General features: G+C 43.3%; 1 protein-coding gene across 5 annotated transcripts in view; it reads right to left on the reverse strand.

Moving 5' to 3' along the window:
* The window catches only part of Dym (dymeclin), a 259,589-nt gene that overhangs the window by 149,368 nt on the left and 83,554 nt on the right, over positions 1-26,667 (reverse strand). For all 5 annotated transcript variants that reach the window (XM_076912452.1, XM_034518362.2, XM_076912453.1 and 2 more), the window contains 5 exons: positions 23,463-23,645; positions 18,904-19,082; positions 14,871-14,996; positions 12,228-12,341; positions 10,822-10,916 (listed from right to left, as the gene is read on the reverse strand). In XM_076912452.1, coding sequence (XP_076768567.1) covers positions 10,822-10,916; positions 12,228-12,341; positions 14,871-14,996; positions 18,904-19,082; positions 23,463-23,645 — 697 coding nt within the window. The remainder of the gene's footprint in view (positions 1-10,821; positions 10,917-12,227; positions 12,342-14,870; positions 14,997-18,903; positions 19,083-23,462; positions 23,646-26,667) is intronic.

The following is a 26,667-nucleotide window of genomic DNA, read 5'->3' on the forward strand; positions in this document are numbered from 1 at the left end:
CTCTCTAGTCACACAAAAACTATTGCTTCACTGCATTTATGAAAAAGCTCCTAAATGTTGCCACACTTAATCACATAGTATGTTCTAAACCCACATTTATTACCAGCATCGCTGCTGCTACAAAGTGGTAATGCTACTGGGAAGCAAATTCAATACTAATTTCTGCTGAAAGCTCTTAACTTTGCAACCAACACCCACCGTTGTCCTGTTTGAAGTCATGAGCTTATGTAATTAATTTTAAAGAAAATGCCAAGTCTACATAACCACTGCCTGCTACTGGTTTTCTCGTGTCAAAATTACAACCCATCTAACAAGTAGCTAGTTTTCACACAAGTATGTGCAGAGGGAAGGCACTGGGCCTTAGTACAGTGTGGGTGGGCTTATGCTAAGGTTTTAGTTTTGCCAACAATTGATTGTTACAGTGAAAATGGCAAAAGAAGTCTGATTCTAGCCCCACCCCCGCCCCAGCCTTCAGACCACACTTGAAACAAGACTGTTGAAGTAATAAAACAAAACAAACAAAACTACCAAGTACATGAAGTGAGCATTCCCTCAAAGGTGGTACATACCCATAATCCTTCAGTTTAGCAGGTTAAGGCAGGAGGGTCAGAGTCATCCTTGAGTGTGCAGCAGTTCAAGGTCAACATGATACTGTCACACACACACACACACACACACACACACACACACACGCACGCACGCACGCACGCACACACACGCACTCGCACAGGCTTTCTTGATACTTATCAATGTTGACTCTGAAGTACCATTTTAAGCTTGGGTCAGAGCTCCACCACACACTGAGACATTTGATCTTGAGTGAGTTGAGAGTATCTGTGGCCTCCATGACCTCACCTTGATAACAGACAGCACATACCTCTTAGAGCTACAGTCAACTCAATACAGAGCTGTCCCGGCTATGACTAACACTGCTGCAAACTCTCCACAGACCAACTATGGCTGACACTTATCCTCAGCATGAGGGCAGGCTACACATTGATATTTCCTCTACTACTTGCCGAGGTACCAAATCATAAATTGGTCCTCATAAACACTTATTATCTTTATACAATGTGATTCTGATAAATCAAAAAATGTCAGGAATTGTTCAAAATAATCCACAGTAGGGAGGACAATGCGGGACTATCAATGAAAGAAGTTGAGCGTGAACCAATCTTTTAAAGAAAAGTTGATACTTGATAGTGTATGCATGTAAACACAAATATGCTCACATACAGTATGCATGTGGAGATCAGAGGACAACCTTCAGGCAGGTGGCTCTCTCTGCATCCAAGGGAAGCCTGGTCTTCATACAGAGTTCCAGGCCAACCACGGCTACACAGTGAGACCCTGTCTTCAAAAGAAAGAACACTTGGCAATAGAAGACAGTGCAAGATTGTAAGTAGGAAGATGGTGGGTTCAAATCCCAGCATTGCTACTTTCCTTAGATAAGACATTTCTGAGATTTCAGTGTGTCTTCACCGCAAAGTGGAACAACGGACATATAACTAAATAACTCAGTGACATTTCTGATATTTACTATAAACTATTCCTTATAACACAGTGCCAGGCAGGGTAAGATCACTTCCTTGGGTGGTTCCCTACTGCCACAGAGCAACATAGCAAGAGCTAGCACGTTGCAGTGGGTGGCAGATGGCAAACTGTGCCAAACAAGGTAGTCCACATGACATAGTGGTTCCTTCTGGCAACAGTTGGCGGGGGGGGGGGGGGTGGGGGGGGGGGGTGGGGGGGGATGTTAAACGTCCAATCAGAATAACAAGTTTTACCATCTTAAGTCACCACAGGCAAAGACATGGTAGGCATCCTCTAACAAGGCCGAGTTTTCCGCTTCTACTATTGCTGAGTGACACTATCCAGCAGGCAATGTGATCCAAGGCACTTTACATGTGCTGTCATTTCTCTTCATGGCAGCCCTGGCAGGACTTTGCCATTCTGTGAGTGATGCTCAGGACACACTGAGGCCCCTTTATTTACCTGTCTCCAGCTGTGCTCTTAGGTCTTCTAAAGGGACAACCTCCTGCTTTGTTTGCTCCGTTAGTCTCTCTGGAGGCTCTTGATTCAGTAAGTACATGCGCTGGATAGATAATCATTTTAATTCTTTTTACCCTCCTGTTTCTTCCCTCTTCAGTTAGCATGTTTGTCTTGGAAAAGGTGCTTCTGGTAAAGTCCATGCTATATGTACAATACAGTGAGAAAATGCTTTATTAAGAACTTAATTTGGAAAGATGGCTCAGCAGTTAAGAGCACTTACTGCTGCTCTTCCAGAGGTCCTGAGTTCAATTCCCAGCAACCACATGGTGGCTCACAACCATCTGTAATGGGATCTGATGCCCTCTTCTGGTATGGATGAAGACAGCTACAGTATACTCATGTAAATAAAATAAAAAAATCTTTAAAAAAAAAAAAAAGAAGAAGAAGAAGAAGAACTTAGCAGTGGTGGTGGCCCATGCCTTTAATCCAGAACTTAGGAGAGGCAAGTAGATCTCTATAAGTTTGAGGGCCAGCCTGGTCTACAGAGTGAGTTCCAGGACAGTCAAGGCTACACAGAAAAACCCGTCTCAAAAACAAACAAACAAACAAAAAACAAACATAATTTGTTTCATGTCAAATAACACATTAACACATTAATGGGGAGGGAGAGGAGGGACTGTAGGAGGGAGACGGGAAGAGAAAGTGAGTGAGAATGAGCATGAACAAGGCCTAGCTCGCTCTCTTTTGTTGTACAAATAGTGGTCCATGAGCTGAACAAACTGACTTCTACATCTGCTCCTGCAATAATGTCCATGTGGATTAATCATAACTAACTGTAATCTCCATGCTCCCATATGACACGTGTGAAAAGTTGTCAGAGGTGATTTTTAAAGGTCTTTCTAAATCTATAATTTTATGATGCAACATGATTTTTACCAAATATAATATTTCACCCAAAATATCTTGATCTGTCAAGGGCACTTAGATTAAGGCTTCCAAGATTAAACACCAACAGTGAGCTAGAGATTCATTAGGACCCATGTGGGTATCAAGGGACTAATGTGGCCACTCACAGTTTCCAAGACACATAAATCCAATGGATAAGCAGGTAAGAGAGAATCCAGAGCAGGCATCAACCAAATTACTACTCTTGACAATAATGGCAGCCAGTAGGTCACTGTTTCCCTGAGTGGTTCCCCAAGGAACCCCATGGTGCCACAGGGGACATGACAAGTTGCCCATAAAACGCTGACAGCCTTGTCCACTAGCATCAGAAATACACAGTGAAGCAAAGACATCTGGGAAACATCGCCTAAAAGCAGAGACATGACCAGCCTTCTGTTGTGAACTGTCTTGTCATGGATGTCTGTCTCTCCCTGCAGCAGTGGGCAGTTTCCTGTCACACAAAGCAAGGATGTCTCCCTTAGAAGTCAAGTTGGGCATTTTGCTTGAAGCCTATTTGAAAAGCAATGCAGAGATCTAGCTGAGTGCATACAAGACTACAGCAGGCCATCTTTTTGGTTTAGAAGTAGGATAAAAATAAAGTCCTCGGTCCTTATAGTAGGAGACAGGACTGGGTGCTTGATAATCCAAGACCAAGGGGATGCAGAACAGATCATGCTGTCACGTGCTCCCAAGCACCTCTACCGTGCAATGACAGTCTACGGAGCTCTAAGCACGCTGTTTTAATGGTTCATTTCTCACGTGGCAAGGCTGTCCACAAAGGTCTCTTACTTACAAGAAAGCAAATTCAGACAAACGCACACTGTCCTGCTTTAAAAACAAACATTCTGGTTGTGCCAGCCTTCTAAACTGGAATTTAAATCAACTGTGAAGTTTTAGTATGTCCCATCAAGCCTGCCAGGACACTGTTGTATGATACAGCAACTCTACACAGTCACATGGTTCAGTTAAAATCTTAGACACTTCCAACCGGGAGCTGCAAATGCTCCTAGTGTAACTTCTTAAGAAAAGACTAAGCTGAAAGGCAAACCGTGCCAGATTCCCCTGAAAAACTTCTCTGCCTTCAAAGTACCACTGCCACAGGAAGTACAGGAAGCCAAATTTCTAAGACAAACATTTCTCCTTCCTTCCTTGGCTAATGCTCTGCCAAGATCAAACGAGGATCAGCAGAGACCACAGCAAGGCAGAATCTGGAGTCTGTCTGTGCCCAGGCATTGGGGAAGAACAAGTTAACTCTCTATTAAAAAGTGAAGTCCCATGTACTGTTGGAATTTGGTAAATACTGCATTTTTATGCCAGTTAGTACTCTAGAGCCCCTCAGCGGCACTCACCAAGATCTACCCTTCAAGATAAACCATTACTATCACAAACCTCTACCTACATCCAATGGCATCTCCATTTTCATTGTTTGGGGAAATGTTGGCTATCAGAAGATACCAGTGCACCTGAAAGACTAAAACAGGATGAACTTAGGTTCAAGTCACCCCAGGCCATACAGCAAGTTCAAGGATAGCCTATGGTACAAAGTGAGATAACAGATCTGTTACAAAGGTAGCTGAAGCCATCGGGGACAGAGAATGAGCTCTTGCACACAGACACCTGAGAGCAAAGCCCTTTCACCAGGCACCTTGGACAAGACCTCTGAGACATGCCCAACCTGTGGCCCAGGGGCCACATGAAGCTGAAAATAACTACAAATGTGGCCATGAAAAGTCATGCGGATGGCCCAGCACAAAACCGCTGATTACACGTCAAGAGTGAACAATGTGCATGACTGTCACACTGCAATGCCAGAAGGTTAGAAATACCACCCAGTTTAAGTGCACACTGCTGCTGCAGGCCTCCGACTATATGCACTCTGTTCTCGGGTTTCAGCATCTGGCTGTTTCCCCGCCTGTTTCAAGCACTTAGACTGGCCCCTCTCAATTACTGCTCTATCACATGGCCAGAAGCCAACACCCACTTCCCTCCAGACAGAAAACTGCTCAAACAGAAGTGGGAATTGGAGACTTAGAAACCAATCCCTTCTTGGGGTCTGCAGGGTAACTAACAGCAAGACAAAAATTTCATATCCACATCTTCATTTTGCTATTGCTTCTTTGTCCTAAAACTCTGGGGCAGAGCCCAGGGTTTCTTCTGTACACAAACGTTAATCCTCCAAGCAGAATCGGTCTAAAAGGTAGTGCTATCTTCCCGAGTTCATCCCTCTTCTAGGGTGAAGATGGGGAGAAAGGGAACCAAGGCTTTTTTTTCTTTTTGATTTTAAGGCTGTTTGTGTGTTGTCCTGGCTGACCAGGCTGGCCTCGAATTCACAGAGATCCACCTGCCTCTGCCTCACAAGTGCTGGGATTAAAGGCGTGGGCTGCCATGCTCAGATTAACTAAGGCCCCCTTACTGTTGGTCTCTTACAACAATCTCTCCAGACTCAAAGAGGGCCCAAAGGTCTGCAGTCACTGTGCTAAACCTGCAAGTCAGTTTGGCTTTCCAGACAGCAGAGCTTCACAGACACGCCTGCTCTTACCTGCTCTTAGTGAGAGCACCTTCAGCCAGGGGGAACCTCGTGGAAAATGGGTTGTACCCTCAAGCAGTAAGTGCTTCTTTTGAGCCACCTGCAGAATTCACTATTGAGAAAAAGATCAAGCAGATGACACTTAGGCAATACTGTTTAATGACTGCAGACTTCATCCTGTCCCAACACCTCCTCCATTAAAACACAATGCTCATGGCGGGTGTCCTGAAGGCAGGCCACAGTGCTCACTTTCTTCCCAGAACAGCCTAGTCATTACACATTACATGCCCCTGTCTTGCTTTGTTTTTCACTTTTACTTTTGCTTGCTTTGGGGCTGGGAGAGTATACAGATCTGGCAAGATAGCAACCACTGGAGTCAGACACCTGCCTGGGACCCCAGTTCTAACAGTCACCATTGTCACAGCATCTTACAGTTGGGGACATGCTAAACAGAGAAGTTACGTATCTTTTCCAAGATACTACAGCTGGTAAGTTTTGGAGCTGATATCCCAGCCCTTGGCAGCTGGCTCTAGTGTCTGTGCTACTGCCCTGTCTGACAGTACAATGAAGAGAGATCTTGATTATAAACAAATCAATAGGTGTTCCCCACCTATGAGCATGCAGTAGGTGACTGTCTGGAGAAATGGGGAAGACAGAAGAGCAGGATGAGGGAAATACCTGGTCATCCACGGGTGTAGAAGCCAGAGACAGGGACTGGTGTGCTCGAGACACAAAAGAAATTTGTTTGGTTTTAGTTTTGGTTGGTTTTTGGTTTTCTAAGACAGAGTCTCTCTACGTATCCCTGCCTGTCCTGGAACTCACTTTGTAGACTAGGCTGGCCTTGATCTATCTTCATCTGTCTCTTGACTACTAGGATCAAATGGGTGCAACACCATGCCAGCATGAAGGAAAATCTTCAAGTCAGGAAATAGTAACTATAATCCATGTGGTCTTTTTGTTTGCTTTTCCATGTAAAGCCTGACACACAGCCTACAAATGAATCACTTGCCTCAAATGATGAGCACCCTCCATATATGCTCTCCTCAGACGGTCTAGAGAACTTATAAAGTTAATCAAAACACAGACCACATCTGCTTGTCATTTCTCTGGGGTACTAAGAGTCTGTGGTGGGTATACTGTTATTAAATATGAACAACTTAGGCACCACAAGAAATTGTTCCTTAGGTTTATGTCCAACTAAGATTTTCAGTTTCATTAAAATCCTCTCATAGCAATGTGTAACTCTTGTATCTTGTTGAAGGTCACATAAAACACGGGCTCCTCTGAGTTACAGCTGACACATATAAAGTTGTATAGACGTTTCCTAAGAGAGAATTCAGAGTATATTCATCAAGTTTCTCACTGGAAAGGGTTAGCAGGATGGCTCTCCAACTCCTGGGCTCTGCACAGCTATGGCCACACCCTCCCTCCCTCCCTCCCTCCCTCCCTCCCTCCCTCCCTCCCTCCCTCCCTCCCTCCCTCCCTCCCTCCCATGCTTTGCAATCTAACCCTGGATACAAACATTTGGTAAAGAATGAATCTCAGGTTACAAAGAGCTGGTCTCCATTTCAAAATAAAGAGAATACATGTAGGTTTCCAGACCCAGACTTCAGTGCACAGACAATGAGTTTGAAGATGAGGTTGAGAGAGTTCTGCAGAATGGGCTCCTTCCTAGATCACAAGGGCGCTCTGTCCAGAGCAGCCATTCAGATACAGAGCTAGACAGGAAGCACCAGCAGCAGCACCTGGGACTAGCTACAATTTGCCTTTTTGAATGTGATCAGCAGAATAAATCACTGAATGAATGTCACTTTATAAATCCACAGTATCTTTGTCTAAATCCCATTTACAACTCATTCATTCACTGTTTTGTCATTAAAAAAAACAAACAAACCTTTTCTCTCTCTCTTCCTTCTGCTATCTGAAACTGTGTCTAAATTCAAGGCCCTCCCCAAGTCCCCAGTTCATTTTACTTCTTGCTTTTAACCCCCGTGTATGTCCACATTATACCAACTGAACCAACTATGTAAATTTATTTACAGTATTTTACTTTCATTGGTATATACTCACACAGTGCTGGGCTGTATAAGGACATTTTAATACAAGTCTATATTGTTCGTTGAACACATTGTCTCTCCTATCTTTCATCTTATCATTCACCTGTCCTCTTTCTCTCTAGGGACTGCCGACTCTCACATGGATCTCTTCTCACTGTGACCCTAGCCTCACCATGGTGGCTGTCACTGACGTGTTCCTGGGCTGCAGTATCACACGACTGCTTTTGTCAGCCTGCCTCCTCTCGTCATGTGGATATCTTCTCACCATTCTATGACCAACCACCTCTCCCCACACTAAGAATTCGACTTTACTAGAGCCTTCATATCTGTGTAAGCTCTTTTTACCGTACATATATGCAAGGACAGATCCTTACATCTGCCGCTGAGTTACAAGTTATCTGAGGGCAAGACCCTTATCACTGGTTCTGATGTACCTTACGTTCCTTTCACTTAACTGGAAATGAGGATACAGTGTGGTAAAGTAAGCACCATTCATCAGTATGTAAGCACGCCCACGTCACGCCCACATCACAGATCCAAACTACGCTCCTTATCTTGGTTTGTTTTCTATTTTGGGGTCTACAAGAAACTGGGCGTACTGCCTTGATTGGTGATTTTTTATTTATGATTACTTATTTTACTATTACATCTAGGAAATTTTGTTTAACACTATCTAAAATACACTACCAGAACTTAAGTTACCAACTAATTCATTTGGAATTTGCACATGGAACAGGTCTTAGAGAATATTCATTATAAAAAAACAATCTGAAGCCACTGTAAAACTCTGTGTATGTGGACAGAAAAGGATCACAAAGCAGCAGAAACCATTAAACTCGCAATGCTGGAATAAGCCCAGGGACTAAGGGCTCCTCAGAAGAGCAGGAAGACTCCAGGGTATGAGGAGAGTGTACTATTTGTGATAAGAAATAAAGCCCATGTTACAAAGTAGTCTAATGTGACGAGCTGTTACTGCTTCCCACCCTAATGCAATAGCATGTACAGAGAGCAGACATGAACTCTATTGTGAGGCAATGTAAAATAGTCTCTACTAAATCCCGAAGACAGATGAAGAACAGAAGCTAATTCTGAGTAGTTACTAAAACTGAGCCCAGGCCAGCATACCTAACACCGCCATGGCTAGATAGATGGCCTTAGAGGAAGCCGACTCTGACCATTGTCCTAAAGGACACAGCATTAGAGCGACTCTCAACGACTGGTGCAGCATCCGCAGATCAATGCTCCGCTCAGCTCTTACCAGAGAAGCTTCTCCTTGCAGTAGATGGCAATGAGCCCAGAGACCCACAACTGATCAATACGAGGCTTTGGAGTACTCAGCCCTAAGTGGATGTCTACAACACACACACACACACACACACACACACACACACACACACACACACACACACACACCAGCTCAGGGATCTTATATAGAAGAGGGGGCAGAAGGATTTTAGGAGTCAGAGGTGAGTGACTTAAAAAAAAAATTTTTTTTTTCTGGATACAACCAGGCAGATGTATGTATAATCAAGATGATTATGAAAACATGCATAAGTCCTGTGCAGGCTCAAGCCAGATAAAATCCCAGCACAGAAGAAAAAAAGGTGGTCACAAAGTCCCCAAAGTCCCATGCTCCAGCCGAGGAACTCTGGCATGTGACGGCTGCCGGGAGAGGTAAAGCCACTCTTCTGTAACAGTATGATACCTGGTGTCTCCACCACACTCCAGAGCATCAGGAGTCATTGGCCAACACACACTGGACTCAAAGGGAGGGGGGAACTTGAAGTTGGCCAGGCAGGGAGGTGGAGGACAAACTGGAAAGAGTTGGGGGAAAGAGATAAAGATGATCAAAATACATTGTATAATACTTTTGAGGAATGAATAAGAAATATTATTTTAAAAAGCATAAGCTCAGGTCATCGAGTGGACACGCAGGTGGAATGGGTGGATTGTGAGACTGGCACTTAAGAGCCACAGAGGATTGGGATCAGCGTCAGTCTGAATCACCACACTAACTGCTGCTAGGCAGGACGGTGCGTGCCTGCAATCCCAGGACTCAGGAAGCCAAGGCAAGAGACTGTGGGTGGATTTAAGGCCAGCTTGGGATCCCGGTGAGACCCTATGTCAAAAAACCCCAAGGGCCAGAGACAACAGTGGAACCAGTGTAAAAGCTGAGCAAAGCCTTAGGTCCAATCACCAGTGTCAGAGAAGAAAAAAATTCTGCAGTGTCCTAAGAGTAAGAATTAAAGAAGATAATTACAGCTTCCATGATACATGCTTTACTTGAAAACTGCAAAGACAACACTGAATGGCCTAGTGAAATAGAATATCCATATCCGTATATGAGAAAAGCTTGCAAGTGACAGTTATGATTAGATAATTAACTTTCCTACCTTTAAAGATCCTGGTGACAACTGTTAGAGCAGGCCAAATCACAGCTCCTCAGAAACTGTTAGTATGTTATGACACTCGGCCAAAGGGAGCATGCAGTTATGGTTCTGTACGGTTATTAAGACTGGAAGGGGACTATGGATTTGTGAGGTAGGGCCGACGCACCATCTATGTGGATGAGAGTACCACAAAAAACGAGTCTGGAGAGATGCGGTCAGACAGGGACTCAACCACCCACTCATGATGGTGGCAGAGACCACGAGCAAGGACCAAGGTGCTTCTCACAGCTGGAAAGCAGGCTTGCCCATTGAGCCTCCAAGGAAGATGCACCTCTGTTAACCTATGATTTTTGCCTACAAAATAGTAATATAACAAACTCATGTAAATGATAGGAGTCACTGCTGTGGCAGACAGGAGATCATGACAAAGTTACTCAGCCATGGAGGGACTCCTTGGTTGGACGGGGTAGTTCAGTGGTACAGCACTTGCAAAGTGTACAGTGCTTGCAAAAAAACCCTACCAAAAATAAAAGTGAAAATCCTTAAAGACAAACACAGAAAACTATGAAGGTGTAGTTTGGTGCTTTATAAAAGATTTGTTTTAGCACAGTGGTTGTCATCTGAGTTACTAACAAAGTGCGTATACCTCTGGAAAGCTAATACATAACCTAAGATGAGACCTAACACTCTAGTTCATAAAAGGACCAAATATAAATGCCATCAACTCTGATCAACAAGCATGTTAGGAAACAGAATAGAACAGGGTATTCTCAACCATATGGAAAGTAGTGGAAAACTGAGGTAAATCTGTCGTTCGTGCACATGTTTAAAAAGGACAATGACACAGTACCCATCTTAAAAGACTACCCAGAAGGCAAGGCTCAGCGTCTGCTTTCACGTTTGTATTTACCTGATGATCCTCTGGGCAGCATACTGGTGGAGGGAACGAAACTGTGCAGACATGTTTGCTAAAGCTGCCAGGCAATTTGTGTGCAGGTACTTGTCCTGAGGGGAGAGAGCAAGGTTAAAACACACACCACATCTTTTCCACACTTCAAGGAAGGTTAACTAAAAGCAACATCCACCCAACTGTCCTAATGCCAAGCAGAGTGCCCAGGATCTATATTCTCTAGTTCCCAATCTATAAAGTGCTAAGAAGTCAAATTGTTTCCAAATTCATTTGGAAGCAACGGCCAGGCAATTCAGCGATCCAGATGATGAGTCCCACGGTGTGAGTACTGAGGCCGTCTGCAGCAGGAACAGTCAGTCATGCCAGTCATGCTTCTACTGTGTGCTGCTCTAGCCCCTCCCACCACACACAGCAATGCTGCTGCCATCTTCCCAAACCACAAGTACTTCTCAATCCTAAAACAGCTGCCTCCTACAATCTCAGATAAACAAAACAAAAACATTTGGACACACACACATATATATATGTATATGTACACGAGCCCCACAGACAGAAATACTTAAAAATATTAAGTAAATAACCCCTTAGCTATGAGTTTTGCACATTGCTTTCCTTGGTAACACATTTCTATTGGTTAAGTCTAAAATTCTACAGAGTTCAGCAGAACTATTTGCCTTCTTTTTTTTTTTTTTTTTTTTTTTTTTTTCCCAATTTTTCAAGGCTTTTGCTCTCTTGTACTTTGGAGAAAGGGTTTGTTTTTCTTTGAAGACAGATTCTCATGTACTTCAGACTGGTCTCAGATCTGCTATATATGCTAGGCATGGTGGCAAAAAGCCTTTAGCCCCAGCACTAGGGAAGTAGAGGCAGTTGGATCTGAGTCAAGGCCAGCTTGGCCTACAGAGCCAGTTACAGGCCAGCCAGAGCTACATAGTAAGATCCTGCTGCAACCAGTCCAACCCAAACGGTTCTACAGCTGAGGAAGACCTTGTGTGATTACCTAGTTTCTGGGGTGTGGTTAGAGCCCAGGCAAAGGCCTCAGCCCCTCATACTTTCTTCCTGATCTAAATTTGTATTTCCTCTTCTTCAAATCTCTAGATATTTTGTTGATGCTTTAAAAGGGCAAACCAGAGTCCTCAGTCCAGCAAGCACAGGCAATAGCTCTGATCTCACTGCTTGGTTTGCATTTCATGCAGTGTACATTGCATTGAACAACCATTAAATATTAAGATAGACATTGCAATCTAATCATATAATATGCTAAGTGCTGACCCAATTTTTTTCTAGCACATTCTATGAGATTAAATTTGAATTTTCTAGCACATTTCATAATCACATTTCATGAGATTAAAGCTTTATAATATGGTCTTAACTACATAAAGACAGAGAAACAGCTATGGGATACTTACTCTAGTCCTGGTCATATTGTACTGGATGGTTCTTATTACAACCAGAATTAGGAGGCTCCCCAGGGAAATTTCAGTTAAGACTCTTTCTGAATACCAAGTAATGTTTTTTAATATCTGTAATAAAAAAGAAAAGTTTGAGTAAAAACGATTCCCTTAGGAAAAGGGTGAGTCTACCATTTTCTGTAAGTTCATTTTGCTCGGAAGGTAAGTTTAGCAGTAAAAAGGTGAGCTGAGAGCTTCAGTTCTCCTAAGCAAATGGCACAAATGGGTTTAGTTCTCTTTTCTTAAATAGATGAAGGAGAGAAGACCAGGTCTAGAAATCAAGAAGAAATCTACTGATATCGTTAGCAAACAAAGAGAAGATGTATATGAAATAGACATAGCACGCAGATAAAAGGAACAGAAAAAAACAAACAGAGAATAGCAATTAGAAAGCAAAAGTAAGACAGTGTAGGTACTGAGAGTCAGAGCCTTCTCAACAGAGTGTAAAAACCTGTTGATAACCAGGAGAGGCAGGAGCACCAGAAGCCCAGCGTCTGAGAAGAGACACCCAAGTCCTCCTGCTGCTGTTCAGAGCTGCCAGCAAGTACCAAGGCAATAAAGGCTATCTTAGACAAAGTATACAAATTCCTTAAGAGATAGGTAACAACACTCAAAAATTAACCAAGCAATATATAAATATATACTACAAATTAATACACCATGACAAACTACGGTGTTATCCTAGAAATGAGAAGACTGCTTTAATATTCATAAAAAGATTCATTGGTATATTTCACTATATTAACAGACTGCAATGCAAAAAAGCACAAGATCAAAAATATATAAAGAATTCTTCCAACCCACTAATAACATAAATAAGCAAACTTTTACAGAGTATGATATATAGGTACTTATATATCTCATAAAGATATCAAAAATAGACATTGAAGAAAAGATGGTTTCTTCAACAAATGGTGCTATGAGAACTGGAAATCCATCCATATGCAGAAAAAGAAAACTAGATCCCAACTTTTCACCCTGAACAAAAATCAAGTCCAAATAAATCAGATGTAAAACTCTAAAGCAGACAGAGGGAAAATACTTCAAGATATAGGAACAGAGCCGGGCGTGGTAGGGCACGCCTTTAATCCCAGCACTTGGGAGGCAGAGGCAGGCGGATCTCTGAGTTCGAGGCCAAAAAAAAAAAAAAAAAAGAAAGATACAGGAACAGGCAAGGACTCCCTGAACAGGACTCCAGCTGCTCAGGAAAGAATCACAGCTAACAAAGGCCGTAATCTCAGGAAACTGAAAACTTCAGTGCATGAAAGTCAACAGTCTAATGAAGAGACAGCATACAGGAGGAGAGAAACTCTTTGCTACCTAGACATCTCACAGAAGACTAATTTTGAGAATATAGGAAGAATTCAAACTACTAAATGACAAGGATCAAACAATGCAATTAGTAAATGGACCAATGACATAAATAGATAATTCTAAGAAAAGCTAAAACACACAGAGAACTGTCCAGCCTCACTGGTCATCAGAGAAATGTAAACCAAAACAACCAAGAGATTACGCCTTGTCCTGGTCAGAATGGGCAGCATTTACAACACAGCAGCAAAAGCTGAAGCTGTGGCAAAGGGAGCGAACATGGGGCAGAGGAGGAGGCTCAGTGGGTACAGGTGTCTGTCATGGAAGCCCCCCCCCCCAAGTTCATGCACACTTTTTTTGGAAAGAAGAGACCTCCCGAACACTTCTCATGGGAATGTGAACTAAGTCCAGCTACTACAGACATCAATATGGTAATTCCTCAAAAATCTAAAACTAGGTCTGACATGTGGCTTTATTTACACAAAGGACTCCAAGCCAACATGTCAAGGACATTTGCCGATCACACTCACAGCAGAACTGTTCACAGGTGCTAAGTTAATGACCTGGCCTAAATGTCTGTCAAAAACATGGATAAAGAAAATATAGGGTTTTTTTTTCAGCCATTAGGAACAAAGTTAATGAGGTGTGCTAATACACACTTGTGACTGCCCAGGACTAGGGAGGCGGAGCAGGAAGACCAGGATCCCAGGATCAGCCTCACCAACAGAGATAGTTCAACCCCACTTTGGGTTACTTGAGTCCCTGTCCCAAAATAACAACAATAAAAAGAACAAAATGACATCATTTTTGGAAAATGGATTTGACAGAAGATAAATATTAAGTGAGTGAAGTATGTCTCAGACAAACAGCATGTTTTCTCTTGCTTCTCGTTGCTAGATTTTAAAAACATAAGCTCGTGTCCCTGCATGTGACATTAAAGCACAGGTAAAGCTGTCCTAGGGATAAGAGGGAAAGACTCAAAATACACTGTGTTTTCATATGAAACATCCTTATGTGACTCAACATGATGTACAATAAACATATGCTAATGAGAATAGTATACATGTGAAAAGAACAACGAGTTATTATTACCGAACCAATTTGCTAAGTTTTAACAGTGGCTAACAGTTGTTCAGAAGGAAATGAGGGTAAAGAGCACCATACTGATTTATGAACCAGAAGAAAACACCATTTCTATTCCAAGTCCTCTCAGACACTCTAGCAGAAGGAGAACGCACTTTGCAGAGAAGCCCCTCTGCTTTGCATCTGTCGTCAGCCATGAGGACTTACCACTTCATGGATGGACCGATTGAAGCCATCGTCTTCTGTAAGGATCAACAGGATTATAAGGGCCATATAGACATGGTGTGAGTTTCTTTCCTCAACATGATACAGAATCTCAAGAATGGGTAAAACCTAGGAAATAAATAAAATATTACATTATTTCAATACCTTATGAGAACTTTACATTGTTATCTGCATGCTTTGCATTAAGGCCATATAGTTTTCATAAATAAAAAGGACAAACAACTTCTTGGCTGTAAGTGCTCTCTGCACACATAGCTAAGGTCCTGGGCAAGAAAGTCACCACTAACTCTGTAAAGGTCCTGTTAAAGAAAACTTGGTTTCCAGCGACCACTTCAGCTCAGTTTGGAGATTTTAAGAGGTCACATCTCCCTCTAATTAAAAAAGGAAGAAAAGAATTGACCTGCTCAGAAAAGCTTAGCTGCTAATAAATTTTAATGCATTTTAATGTGTATGTTTCATACCACTTGTACTTTAATGCTAATAATCCAAAACTGTGCTTCATATAAGGACTATTGTAGCCCATGGCACATTTTCTCAGCATGTGCCCTGAGACTTAGTCGTCAACGGCTTACATCAAACACCTCATCTTAGGATCCTGTTCACAAATGCACAAGTTTATTTCTAATCATTCCTTTCACATAGTTAATTTTTTCATTCTTCACTAACTAGAATAAACATCACTAAAAGTATATGGGCCAAATAGTTAAATTGCATGAAACTAGCACACAGACTGTGTTGGCTAGTTTCATGTCAACTTGACACACGAGAGACCTTTGAGAAAAGCAAGCCTTGATTGAGAAAATGCCTCCCCCTTCTCCACCCCCGATAGGCCTGTGGGCAAGCCTGTGTGCATTCCTCTTGACTGATGATCAAGAAAGGAGGGCTCAGCTCAGTGTGGGAAATGCCAACCTCTGGCCGTGGCTCCCAAGCATGTTAGGAAGACAGGCTAAGCAAATTATGGAAAGGCGGCTAGTGAGTAGGCTCTTCCAAAACCTCGACCTCAGCTCCTGCCTCAAGTTCCTACCCTGACTTCCCTGCACGTATGTTACAGGCTTTAAGATAAAATAAACCCAAGATACACCACCCTGCGGCCACCCAAAAGGACCTGGAGATCCAAAACCCTTTTGTGGCCTTCAAGGGCACCCATTCCCACATGTACACACACACACACACACACACACACACACTCAGAAAGAGAGATGTTTTTAAAAATCTTTTAAAAGCTAAAAGAGCCTATATACAGGGTATGGTGGTACAAACCTTTAATCCCAGCAGGCAGAGAGGCAGAAGGATCTCTGAATCTGAGGCCAGCCTGGTCTACCAATTGTATTCTAGGATAGCCCAGGCTACACAATGAAATTCTGTCTCGAACAGCCCTCCTAACCCCTGCTACCAAAAATAAAGAAATAAAAAGTTTAAGATGATGGGTCAGAGAGGATGATGCCAAATAACAGATCGATTCTTCCTCTTAAGTATTTGCATTGGGACAGTAAACTTACATACTGCACAATCCTTTCATTAAAAAAAAAAAAAAAGATACATTAAATGGTTTTTAGATATACAAATCTGAGCAACTATTACCAACTAACTTTAGATTGCTTTCAATGTTTAAATCACCTCAGGTTCTTTAGTTTGCAGTCCCTGATCACTCTTTCTCCTTCCCTCTCATCCAGCTATTTTCCTATCACTGTGACCAAACCAGAAAACACCTGGAAGAATCAACTCACTGGAGGGATGGTTTGTTTGGCTCATGGCTTCAGGGGAATCTCACGTGTCACAGTAAGGATGGCATGGTGGAGACCACAGCATTGACAGCACAAGGTACAAACCAGAAAACGGGAGACCCCAGATCTTCAGCAGAACTGGGTACAGGCCTCAGGAGCATATGCCTTGGGACCTACTTCCTTCTACCAGCCAAGCTGCACCTCCTAAAGGCTACAGAGTTTGAAAATACCCTGACAAGTTGCTGAGTGTTTAAACTGTAAGCATTTCAGACCTGTGTTGGCTAATTTTACATCAACTTGACACAAGCTGGAGTCATCAGAGATAGGCAATTGAGAAAATGCCTCTGTATACAATGAAGCTGAAGGCTTCTTGTTAATTAGTGATTGATGGTGGAGAGACCAGTCCATCCTGGGTGGGACAACTCCAGGACCACTGGCCCTGGGTTCTATAAGAAATCAAGTTAAGCAAGTCATGAGAGGCAAGCCACTAAACAGCACCCTCCCTGACCTCTGTGTCAGCTCCTGCCTCCAGGTTCCTGCCCTGACTTCCTTCAGTGATGGACTGTCACCGGGAAGGGTAAGTGAAATAACCATTTCCTCCCCAGTTGCTTTTGGTCATTGTGTCCCATGACAGCAATGGTCACCCTAAGTAGGACAGACTGTAACATTTACTTAGTGATCAGAGACACAACTGTCTACGGCGTTCAGCATTTTTGAGTTTTATATGAATGAAGTCACAGAATATGCCAGTAGAAAGGGCATACACAGAAGAGCAGCAGGTCCGCATCCTCACAAAACTCTATACGCAATGAATCTGAGAACTATGTGGAGATGAAATAGCAACTTCTGAATATCAGAGTCTATAGAATAAATGAGCTGTGAACCACTTAAAATGAGATTGGCAGACTAAATTCCTACTTGCAACAATATATACAGGTAACAGCCTCAACCAATATTTACTATAGAAGAAAGAGAACTGGAAAGATAAGGGCATGAGCTAGGAAATTATCAAAACCCTTCTTTATGTTCCTAAAAGCCCCCAAATGCAACTTGCAGACCAGTGACACTTTAATAAGTTCCTCCAACCACATCATTATCTTGTTGCTACTTCATAACTATAATTTTTCTACTGTTATAAATTGTAATACAAATATCTGATATGCAGGATATCTGATATGTGACCCCTGTGAAAGAGTTTCTCAACCCCCAAAAGGATTGTGACCCACAGGTTGAGAGCCACTGTTGTAGACGTTTCCCAGTGTGTGTTCTCAAACTGGAGACAGCTGCTCCCTCATCTCACAACAATTGCACCAGAGAAGCCCACAAGTCACACCCCAGGCTTCCTGCTCATTGCCAAAATCCCCTCAGAGTCAGCACACACACAACTGTCTCTGTGATTCCCACGCCCACCAGGATCACAACTCTTCTCAGGATGAGTGAGGACTTTCCCATCAGACTTGAGTTCATTATACCTTCTGTTCTTAATGCCATTGTGATAAAAGAAATGCCAATATTGTATGCTTCTTCAGCATTTACATAGTATTTAAAACCAATAAAGAAGATCCCAAATGCCCAGTGGTGTTTTGTTCCATCTGGAGAGCTGAGGGGACATTCTGCCGCTGTCAGCCAGCTGCTGGCTCCTTTAGAAATGACCATGCATACATCAGTGAGTGCAGTGAGAAGTCACAGTATCTCAAGCAATGGTAGCTTACCTTTCTCTTTACTGAAACACTGATGGTAAATACTAGCATCAACAGAAAGCCACGGTTGCCTAAAGGAGGTTTGTCCACCAAGACAAACCCAGGAGCTGACTTTATTTATTGAGCAGACCTTTAAGTAGTGTCTGACCAACAGTGCAGTACCGCATTCAGGGGCACTGGTTTGGAGACTGTGAGGAGGACGGACCCTCGGAAAGCTATGCTGGGACAGTCACCCTGACTTTCATCATTGTCAGCAGGGCTGTGTGGCAATCACGACCAATGGACTGGTGGACAACCCTCATCAGCTGGAAGGAACAAGAAGAAATAAAGATGCCCTCAGGGTTGCAGAGGATGCTGCTTGGAGAACCTGGTCAGGTGGAGCCCTGAGCAACAGGACCTCCAAGACAAAGGCTCTGTCACTCGGACCTAGGCTGCTCGCTCACTTCTATCTCAGTCTGGGGACATCTCCCATCAGTCTCTCCAGCCACACCTGAATGGCCACCAGGGGAGCACCCTGACCCTCTTGGGAAAGAAAATACATCACTCTGTAATGTCGCAGGACATACATGGCATGTTTCTCTTGATACTTACAAGATTTTCCATATCTGTTCGGGCCAGCATGTAGGTCCTGACATTGCTGTTCTGATGGAGCAGAGTGTACAGGAGGAGCGTTGCCTGATCAGACGTCTGCTGTTCACACAGGGCTGTGTACAGACTGTTAAAGTTAATCTGGAAGGTATGTGGAACTGATGATGGAAACGGACTGCTGTCTGAAATACAGAAAATCAGCATGAAAACGTGTAAGAAGAGCACGTGAGTACTTTCTGAGTTGTGTATTTACACACAATAGTTACGGCACTTCCAACAGTAGACTACTGCAGAAGCACTCAGTAAAACTAGTAATCCATCTTTAAGAATAATAACTAAAATACCAACATATAACTTAACGAGGTTTAAAATAAAAGAACAAATTATGAAACATAAGCTAAGGCAACTATAGTAAAACTTCTATAGCTCTTTTATTTAAAAGAAAATTTAAGGGGTTGGAGAGAAGTCTCAGTGTATAAAAAACAAACTGCTCTGCCAGAGGACCCGAGTTTGCTTCCCTGTGCTGAGCCGAGATGGCTCACAGCCACGTGTAAATCAGCTCCAAGATACATCCTGGCTTCCATGAGTACCTGCATACACACAAGCCCATACTCACAGTAAGACAAATCTATACACATATATTTAAAAATCAATAAAATCAATCTTAAAAAACTAAAAATTTAAAAATAGTTCTACAACTGTTACAGAAACGTAGTAAACTTTCTAAATGATAAAAGTGTAAGTCACAGCTCAGTTATCTTGAGAACCTGAGTGAAGTTAACTGAGTAATCAGTTATGTGTGCACACATGTACAGGAGTGTGCACTCGTGTGCACATGCATGTGGAAGTCAGACAGCTTTGGGTGTTTTCCTCCGTTGCTCCCACTTTACTCTCTGAGACGGGGAAGCAAAGCTGGCTTCTAAGCCCTGGGCCTGCCTTTCCACCCCACGATGCTGCAGGCACGCACACGCCTGCGCCTTGGTTTTGCACAGGCTGATGTGAACTCAGCCTCTCCTGCTTTCACAGTGACTGCATGCACCTGAGGATGCTGAACGGCAAGATGACAGATCCATTTGTTCGCAGAGACAATTTCAGGACATTAGCATCCAGGTTATACAGTTATTGCTCACTGCTCTCATCCAGGTCCACAGTGAGAGCAAAACTGGCGGGGGAGGTGAGGATAAATGTAAAGTCTCAGGAAAAAAGTGTGGGAGTCTGTCTGAGGTTTCAGACAGAAGAGTGCAGAGGACAAATTAAGTGTAATTGTTAAAGACCTTAGTGCCTGCTCTACACCTGGACAACAGGAAGGCTGTCCTGAGGACAAGACACTGTGCTGGATTTGTAAACATGAATGCCACACTGACAGGGTCCTGTGCTCAGTTCCAGAGTGTGTGTGTGACTTGTGTGACTGGGGGTGACCGAGAGGCCACTACATGAAACTGCAGTAAAATCTCCAATGCAGTAAGAGACCCCATATCCTAGCTAGCTTTAATTATCAACTTGATGTAGCTCAGAGTAATCTGAGAGTAAAGTACCTGGAGACTGAGGAAGTGCCGAGATCATATTGTCCTATGCACGCCTGTAGGGAACTGTCTTTACTATTAACTGGTGGGGGGTTGGGGGGACCCTGCCCACTGTGGGTGGCACCACACTGAAGCAGGTGGTCCTGGGAAGTATAAGAAAACTAGGAAGGTGTGAGTTACGGTGAGCCAGAGAACAGGCTGGCATGCAGTGCAAGCTGCATGGCTCCTGCCTCGAGTCCCTGTCCTGACTTTTCTAGTGATGAACTGGGACCTGGAAGAGCCTCTCCAGTTGGTTTTGGTCAGTGTTTTATTACAGCAACAGAATTAACTAGACTATTACAGCATGCTGGGCAGACAAGGACTGTAGGATGTCTGCTAAGGAAAGCCCCACGGTCAGAGTGCAGATGGCCCAGAGGACAGGCAGCACTTGCTGCAGGTGGTAGGACCGGAGCCGTGCAAACCTTCCAGCTGTGTCACAAAAGAGCACAGGTGCCAGGAATGGTGCTACAAGGGGTTGTGTTGTCTTCCAAGTCTGCAACTTGCTTTTGAATTTACAGGAGCTCACAGCTGACTGTCTTGAGTCCCCGGTGAGTTTTGGATTTGAACTGTAGACTTGTAAACAGTGTTGGAATTGTTAGAGACTGTGGGGACTCAATGCACTGTGAACTATAAGACGGCCATGAGCCAATGGGGAAGGCTACAGCTGGAACGCATGTGTTTGGGTGTCAAGCTGACAAGAATGGAGTTGTAATGGTCAGTCTCAATGAGATTAAGAATACCATGAGAACAGAGCTGACCATGTCCGTGAGGGATTTAGATTACGTTAGCTGAGGTACAACCTTACACACTGGCAGTCCCGTTTCATGGGCGGGGGTCCCAGACTAAATAAAAGCACAGTAACACTAGGGAGGAGACAGCAAGGTGAGCACCGCATCCAGCACTCTCTGCTACTACACTGCAGATCCAATGCGACCATCTCTCAAGCTGCTGCTACCAGAGTTCCTGCCGTAATGAACCGGAACCACCATGAGCTAGAACAAACCCTTCCTGCCATAACTTGCTATTTGTATGTCACAGAGAAAAGGTAAGTAATACACTGAATATGCAAATATTATGTAATTTTTTCCAGGAAGAGTCTGGACATGGCAGTTCTTTACAGTGAGAGAGAATATAGAGTGCTCACCAACCCATGCTATACTTAAGTTCACTGACACAGATGTGTTCTCTGTGTGTGCCCAGCACATCTACACATGCTGAGCCAGCAAGTGGCAGGAAGGAGCCACTGTACAGACGGGTTGTGTCTGTTATCCCTTATTTAATCTGTACAACAACTGAGCCATTATTTTGCCCAACTTTGGAAATGATGAAATAGAAGCTCAGAGAGATTTAATAAAATTTCCCAAGTGCCCTGAGTAAACCCAGACTGACTCTCTATGCTAATATTATTTCTCATGGTAACAGCCATAACTGGTGAATCTACACCACAGTAAAAGCTCTTTTATTTCCAAAAACACACCTGAGACAGAGATTATAGTCTACCTGACTCTGGTATCAGTACCTAGAATTGCTGTGCTACTTAAGGGTCTCCCAAAAAAGGATAATCTGAGACATGGTTCAATTCTGAAGTCTCGAGTGGGGTTAGTCCTACCTACACATGGCAAAAGCAGCATCGGCAAACACCATACAGTGAGTCCTGCTGTGGTTCTCACTCTACTCTTGCTTGGTATTTATGTAAAGTGCTGTACAATAGTAGATCCTGAGATTATACAAAGTGACAAAGATCTCACCCAAAAATGACCAGGGTGTGGTATGAACTCAGGTCAGCTCAGCTCCAAAACGAGCTTTCTTAGCCATGAAGTAACACTAGTAACACTGTTGCTAAGAAACTGAGTACAGTAACAGAGCAGACAACCACACACGGGTTCCATTTCCATCCACTGAACTGACCTGACCCCCCACTTGCACTACGGCTTGAATGCCTGTGTCCCCCAAGTGCAAGTAAAAACCTTGGTCCAGGCATAAGCGTTCCTCCCTTTAGGGGGGTTAGGCCTTGACAGAGCAGGCTCTGTGCAGCAGTCACTCTTCAGCCTTCCGTCCTGCCTCCCATGCAAGAATCCACATTCAAGGCGTCACCTTAGAAGCAGAAATGGGCCTCAGCTCAGCGACACTGAACTCTGGGGCTCTGATCGTCTACGTCCCAGTATCTAGCACAGTGAGAAATAAATCTGTGATCTTTACAAATCACCTAGCCTTAGTAGTACTTTATTATAGCAGCACAAATGGATGAGGACTCTGTACAGTTTTTCAAAAGTGAGAAAGGTTTGACTCCTTGGCATGCCAATCCTCTGCCTGTGAGCAGTTAGCACAGGCCAGAAAGCAGAGTGGCACCAAGATGCAGACACCGTCACAATCCGGCCCAAGAACTTCACTTTGTACTCATCTTAATACTGTCCCAATGCTGGGCATACCCTGGCCATCCAAGCATCTATCACAGGACCCTTCCTTTCAGATTCCTAACACCCAGCTATGTCAGTCTGCTTTAGGGGTAGTAGTTACAGACCCCTGCTCCTTCCTGCACTAAGAAAGTTACTAGGGCAGATTCACAACCGCTCCCTCCTGTTACCCACACCACTTCCCTATGTCACAGGCAGGGCAAGGAGGCTGCAAGACAGACAACCCAGAAAACAAACAAACAAAAAAAGATTACTTACTTCGGTTACAGTATTTAATCCTAGAAAACTTTAACTAAAATACGGACTTTGGAATTTTTAAACAGCCGATCATATAGGCTTTACAGACTACTTCTTGTCCCTAGCATTCAAACTCAGAATACTCTGGACTGTCTCTGAAAGAAATGTAAATTTAATAGACATAAAGGACCACAGAATTCCTCTAAGACTTATCTGTCTTGCCTGAGAAAACACACTCCAAGTTTTTCTAACTGACACTCATCTCAGAAACTATACAGAAACTAAACAGAATGGAGACGTCAAGCCTCCGCTTAGTAAAAAAGTCATTCAAGGGAAAAGTGCCACAGACCTTGAGTGTTCTTAAATGATGTGACGGCTTGCCGGTAGGGGTTTGGTATGTCTGGGGCATCCGTCAGGTTCACCAGCACCAGCAGCAGCAGGAGACTCTGGTTGGCCAGAGGGGAAGTGAGTTCGGGAGAGGAGGCTGCTTTGCTGCCCGCCCCGCCTAGCGTGAAGACAGTCCAGAGACCAGCTTGGAAAAAAAACATACAGTTAGTACAGTACTATGCCACCAATAACCTAAATATTCTATACATTTTTGCTTAACATAACTGTGTTGTTAACTTGTTAAAAACAAGTTTATTATTTGAGGATTCTAATGATTGTACAAACACAGACACCACGACCACCAAAGAATACACAGTGCCTTAATACTGTGATTTCACACTGTTTCCATGTTGACATGAGGTATTTTTTAATCCATGAGGTTAAGGCATCAACACAATCTTTAAAACACAGCTCCAGGCACTGTAAAAGTGCTCCTTATAGTCCTGGTGGACAGAGCTGCTCCAGAGCAAACGCCTTCAGAGGAGGCGAGCACGACCGAAGGAAAAGCCAAATCCTGGGCTCCACCAGTCGCAGGTGAGAAGACGAAAACTCTGCGTGGACCCTTCCTGTCACTGAGCACTAAGCTCCCTCCAAAAACCATCAAGGAAGGGAAACCTTGTTTTCAAAGTTGAGGAGGGGCTCGCTGTTGGTAGGCTGAACAGTCACAAACAGAGAGCACAACACTGCAGCCAGGAGCTGGTCACAGCTGAGCGAGCCCCGTATGGTCTAAATTGCACCACACTGCAGATGTAAGATACACAATTAATTTGAAAGACAACATTAAAAAGCAGGAGCTACAGCAGCAGTCATTTGGTAACATGCTTGCCTTGGAGACATGAGGACCCATGTTTGATCTTCAGAAGTTATCTTAACCCTGGGGAGAGAGAGACAGGAGAATGTCTAGGGCTCACTGGTCAGCAGTCTGGCCTACTTGGTAACTTCCAGGCCAGTGATAGGCCCTACCTCATAAAACTTTTAACTTAGAAAAAAAAGAAAAAGGTAGATTGCAGATGAGAAATGATGCCTGAATTGGAATTCTGGCTGACAGAAACACATGTACACACACATGTATATGTATACACATGAAAATACACACACACACACACACACACACGGCACAAACCACCAAAGAATAATAATGTCTCACGTGTTTTCACATTGTTTCTTTGCTAAAATGAGATATTTTGAACATATAAGCTCCAAGTATCATTATAATTGTTTTCACCAGTTTCTTTTCATTTTTAACTACTAGACACTGTAAAATTACATGTTAATTATATCCCTAGTGGAAACGTTTCTGTGGCAACCACCCCATTATCAACCCACTTTCTAGCTAATGGGTGCTGCACCAGCTCTACCACCAAGAATCAGAAGCCTTGCTCCACCTTGCGCCAGTCAGAATGGCTACCATTAAGAAAACAGGTAGCAGCAAATGGTGGAAGGATATACATGGCGGGGGACAGAGCCCTTATACACTGCTGGTAAGAATGTGCGTTACTCCAGCCACTGTGTTGGTCAGTATGGATCTAAACCACTGCAGAGCTAAGCTACATCACTCCCTAGTACACACCATCACTCCCGAGTACACACCCAAGGACTCTGAACCAACAACAGAAACACTTGCAAATCTGTTTACAGCAATATTCAAGGGGCAAGACAGAATCCACAGAAACATCAATAAAGGAAATGTGGTATTACTCAGCATGGACAGTAAAACACTATCACTTGCAGGGAAACGGGTCCAAGTGCAGATCATCACATTAGGAAAGTAAGTCAGACTCAGAGAGATAAATTTTGTGAGGTACATTCAAATCATACATGTGTGCGGGATGCGGAAGTAGAACTTAGGTTGTCTGAGGTAAGAGCAATGGGAAGCAGGAAGACAGGGAGGGAGCAGGAGCAGGGGTCAAAGTCCATAAGATATCCGTAGATGAAAATGTCTTTATGAATTGCATTGCTGCGCACAATGAAACACACCAACAATTATTCACTTACATTAAAAACCTTCTTATACACAAGCGATAAACAATAAAAAGGAGACCTAATTCCAGTTATAATAGTAACAAATACAATGTTTAGGAATACTCAGCCAGTGTGATGGCTCAGCAGGTATAGGAGGGAGAGAGAGAGAGAGAGAGAGAGAGAGAGAGAGAGAGAGAGAGAGATCGCAGAGAAGATAGAGAGAACAGGAGGTCTCCACTGGTCATGCTGGACTAGCAGCATGTATCTGAATGAAACGGCTCCCAGGACACCAGACTACTGGAGCAGAAATAACCGAGAAGATTCACACAGCAAGTATTTGAGGAACACAGTCAGGGAAGTAGCCAGTCTACTGTTAGGGTCATCCCCCAGTAACTGCAGCCTAGTATGGAAATCGTTGTCTGAGTCCTGTTCATTTGAAGATAGATGGAAGTCAGCATAATTCATACCAATTTACTACTGGAGCCCAATGTGGGGCTCGAACCCATAACCCTGAGATTAAGAGTCTCATGCTCTACCAAGTTCTAAGAATGCAAGCCAAGTTCTAGAATGGCTATCAGCAAATCTCTTCAGCCCTTTGCAGTTATACAATTCTGTGTGGCCGTTATAGTTTAACATATGGTGAGTGTAAGTCATAACTTGTTACTGCCTCTTTAAACCCTTTTAAATGAGTTTAATCACTTAGGCTCACACAGTGGACAGAACTGACTTCCACAAGTTTTCCTCTGAACTCAACATTCAGGTACACATACAACAAATAAATAAATGTAAAAAATGTCCAGCAATGAGCCTAAAGTATGTAAGATATTTGGGCTGACATATACTGAACTTGACTGAACACCACAAGAAATCTGAATTAAAGTGGAAACATTTATGAATAAAAAGATACAGTACTGCAGAAGCGTAAAGTCTGTCACTGAGAGAATCTAAGCTTCCGCACATCATCTACAAAAATCCTAACAGGAATTTCCATGATACTGAGTAACGCAGTACAAATGAAGACCACCACACAAAAGCAGGAAACACTCAGGAGACTCATCTCAGGAGGATGCCCCACTCACAGAGCAATGTCTCTGTGAGGCCACAGTCATTTAAAAAGGAGAGATTTTGCAGTAGAGTAGACAAAAATATCAAAAGAACTGATCTTAGAACATGGATTTGTGAATTAAACATACCATATGCTATTA

The sequence above is a fragment of the Arvicanthis niloticus genome, chromosome 14 (assembly GCF_011762505.2).
Source record: "Arvicanthis niloticus isolate mArvNil1 chromosome 14, mArvNil1.pat.X, whole genome shotgun sequence".
NCBI lineage: Eukaryota > Metazoa > Chordata > Mammalia > Rodentia > Muridae > Arvicanthis > Arvicanthis niloticus.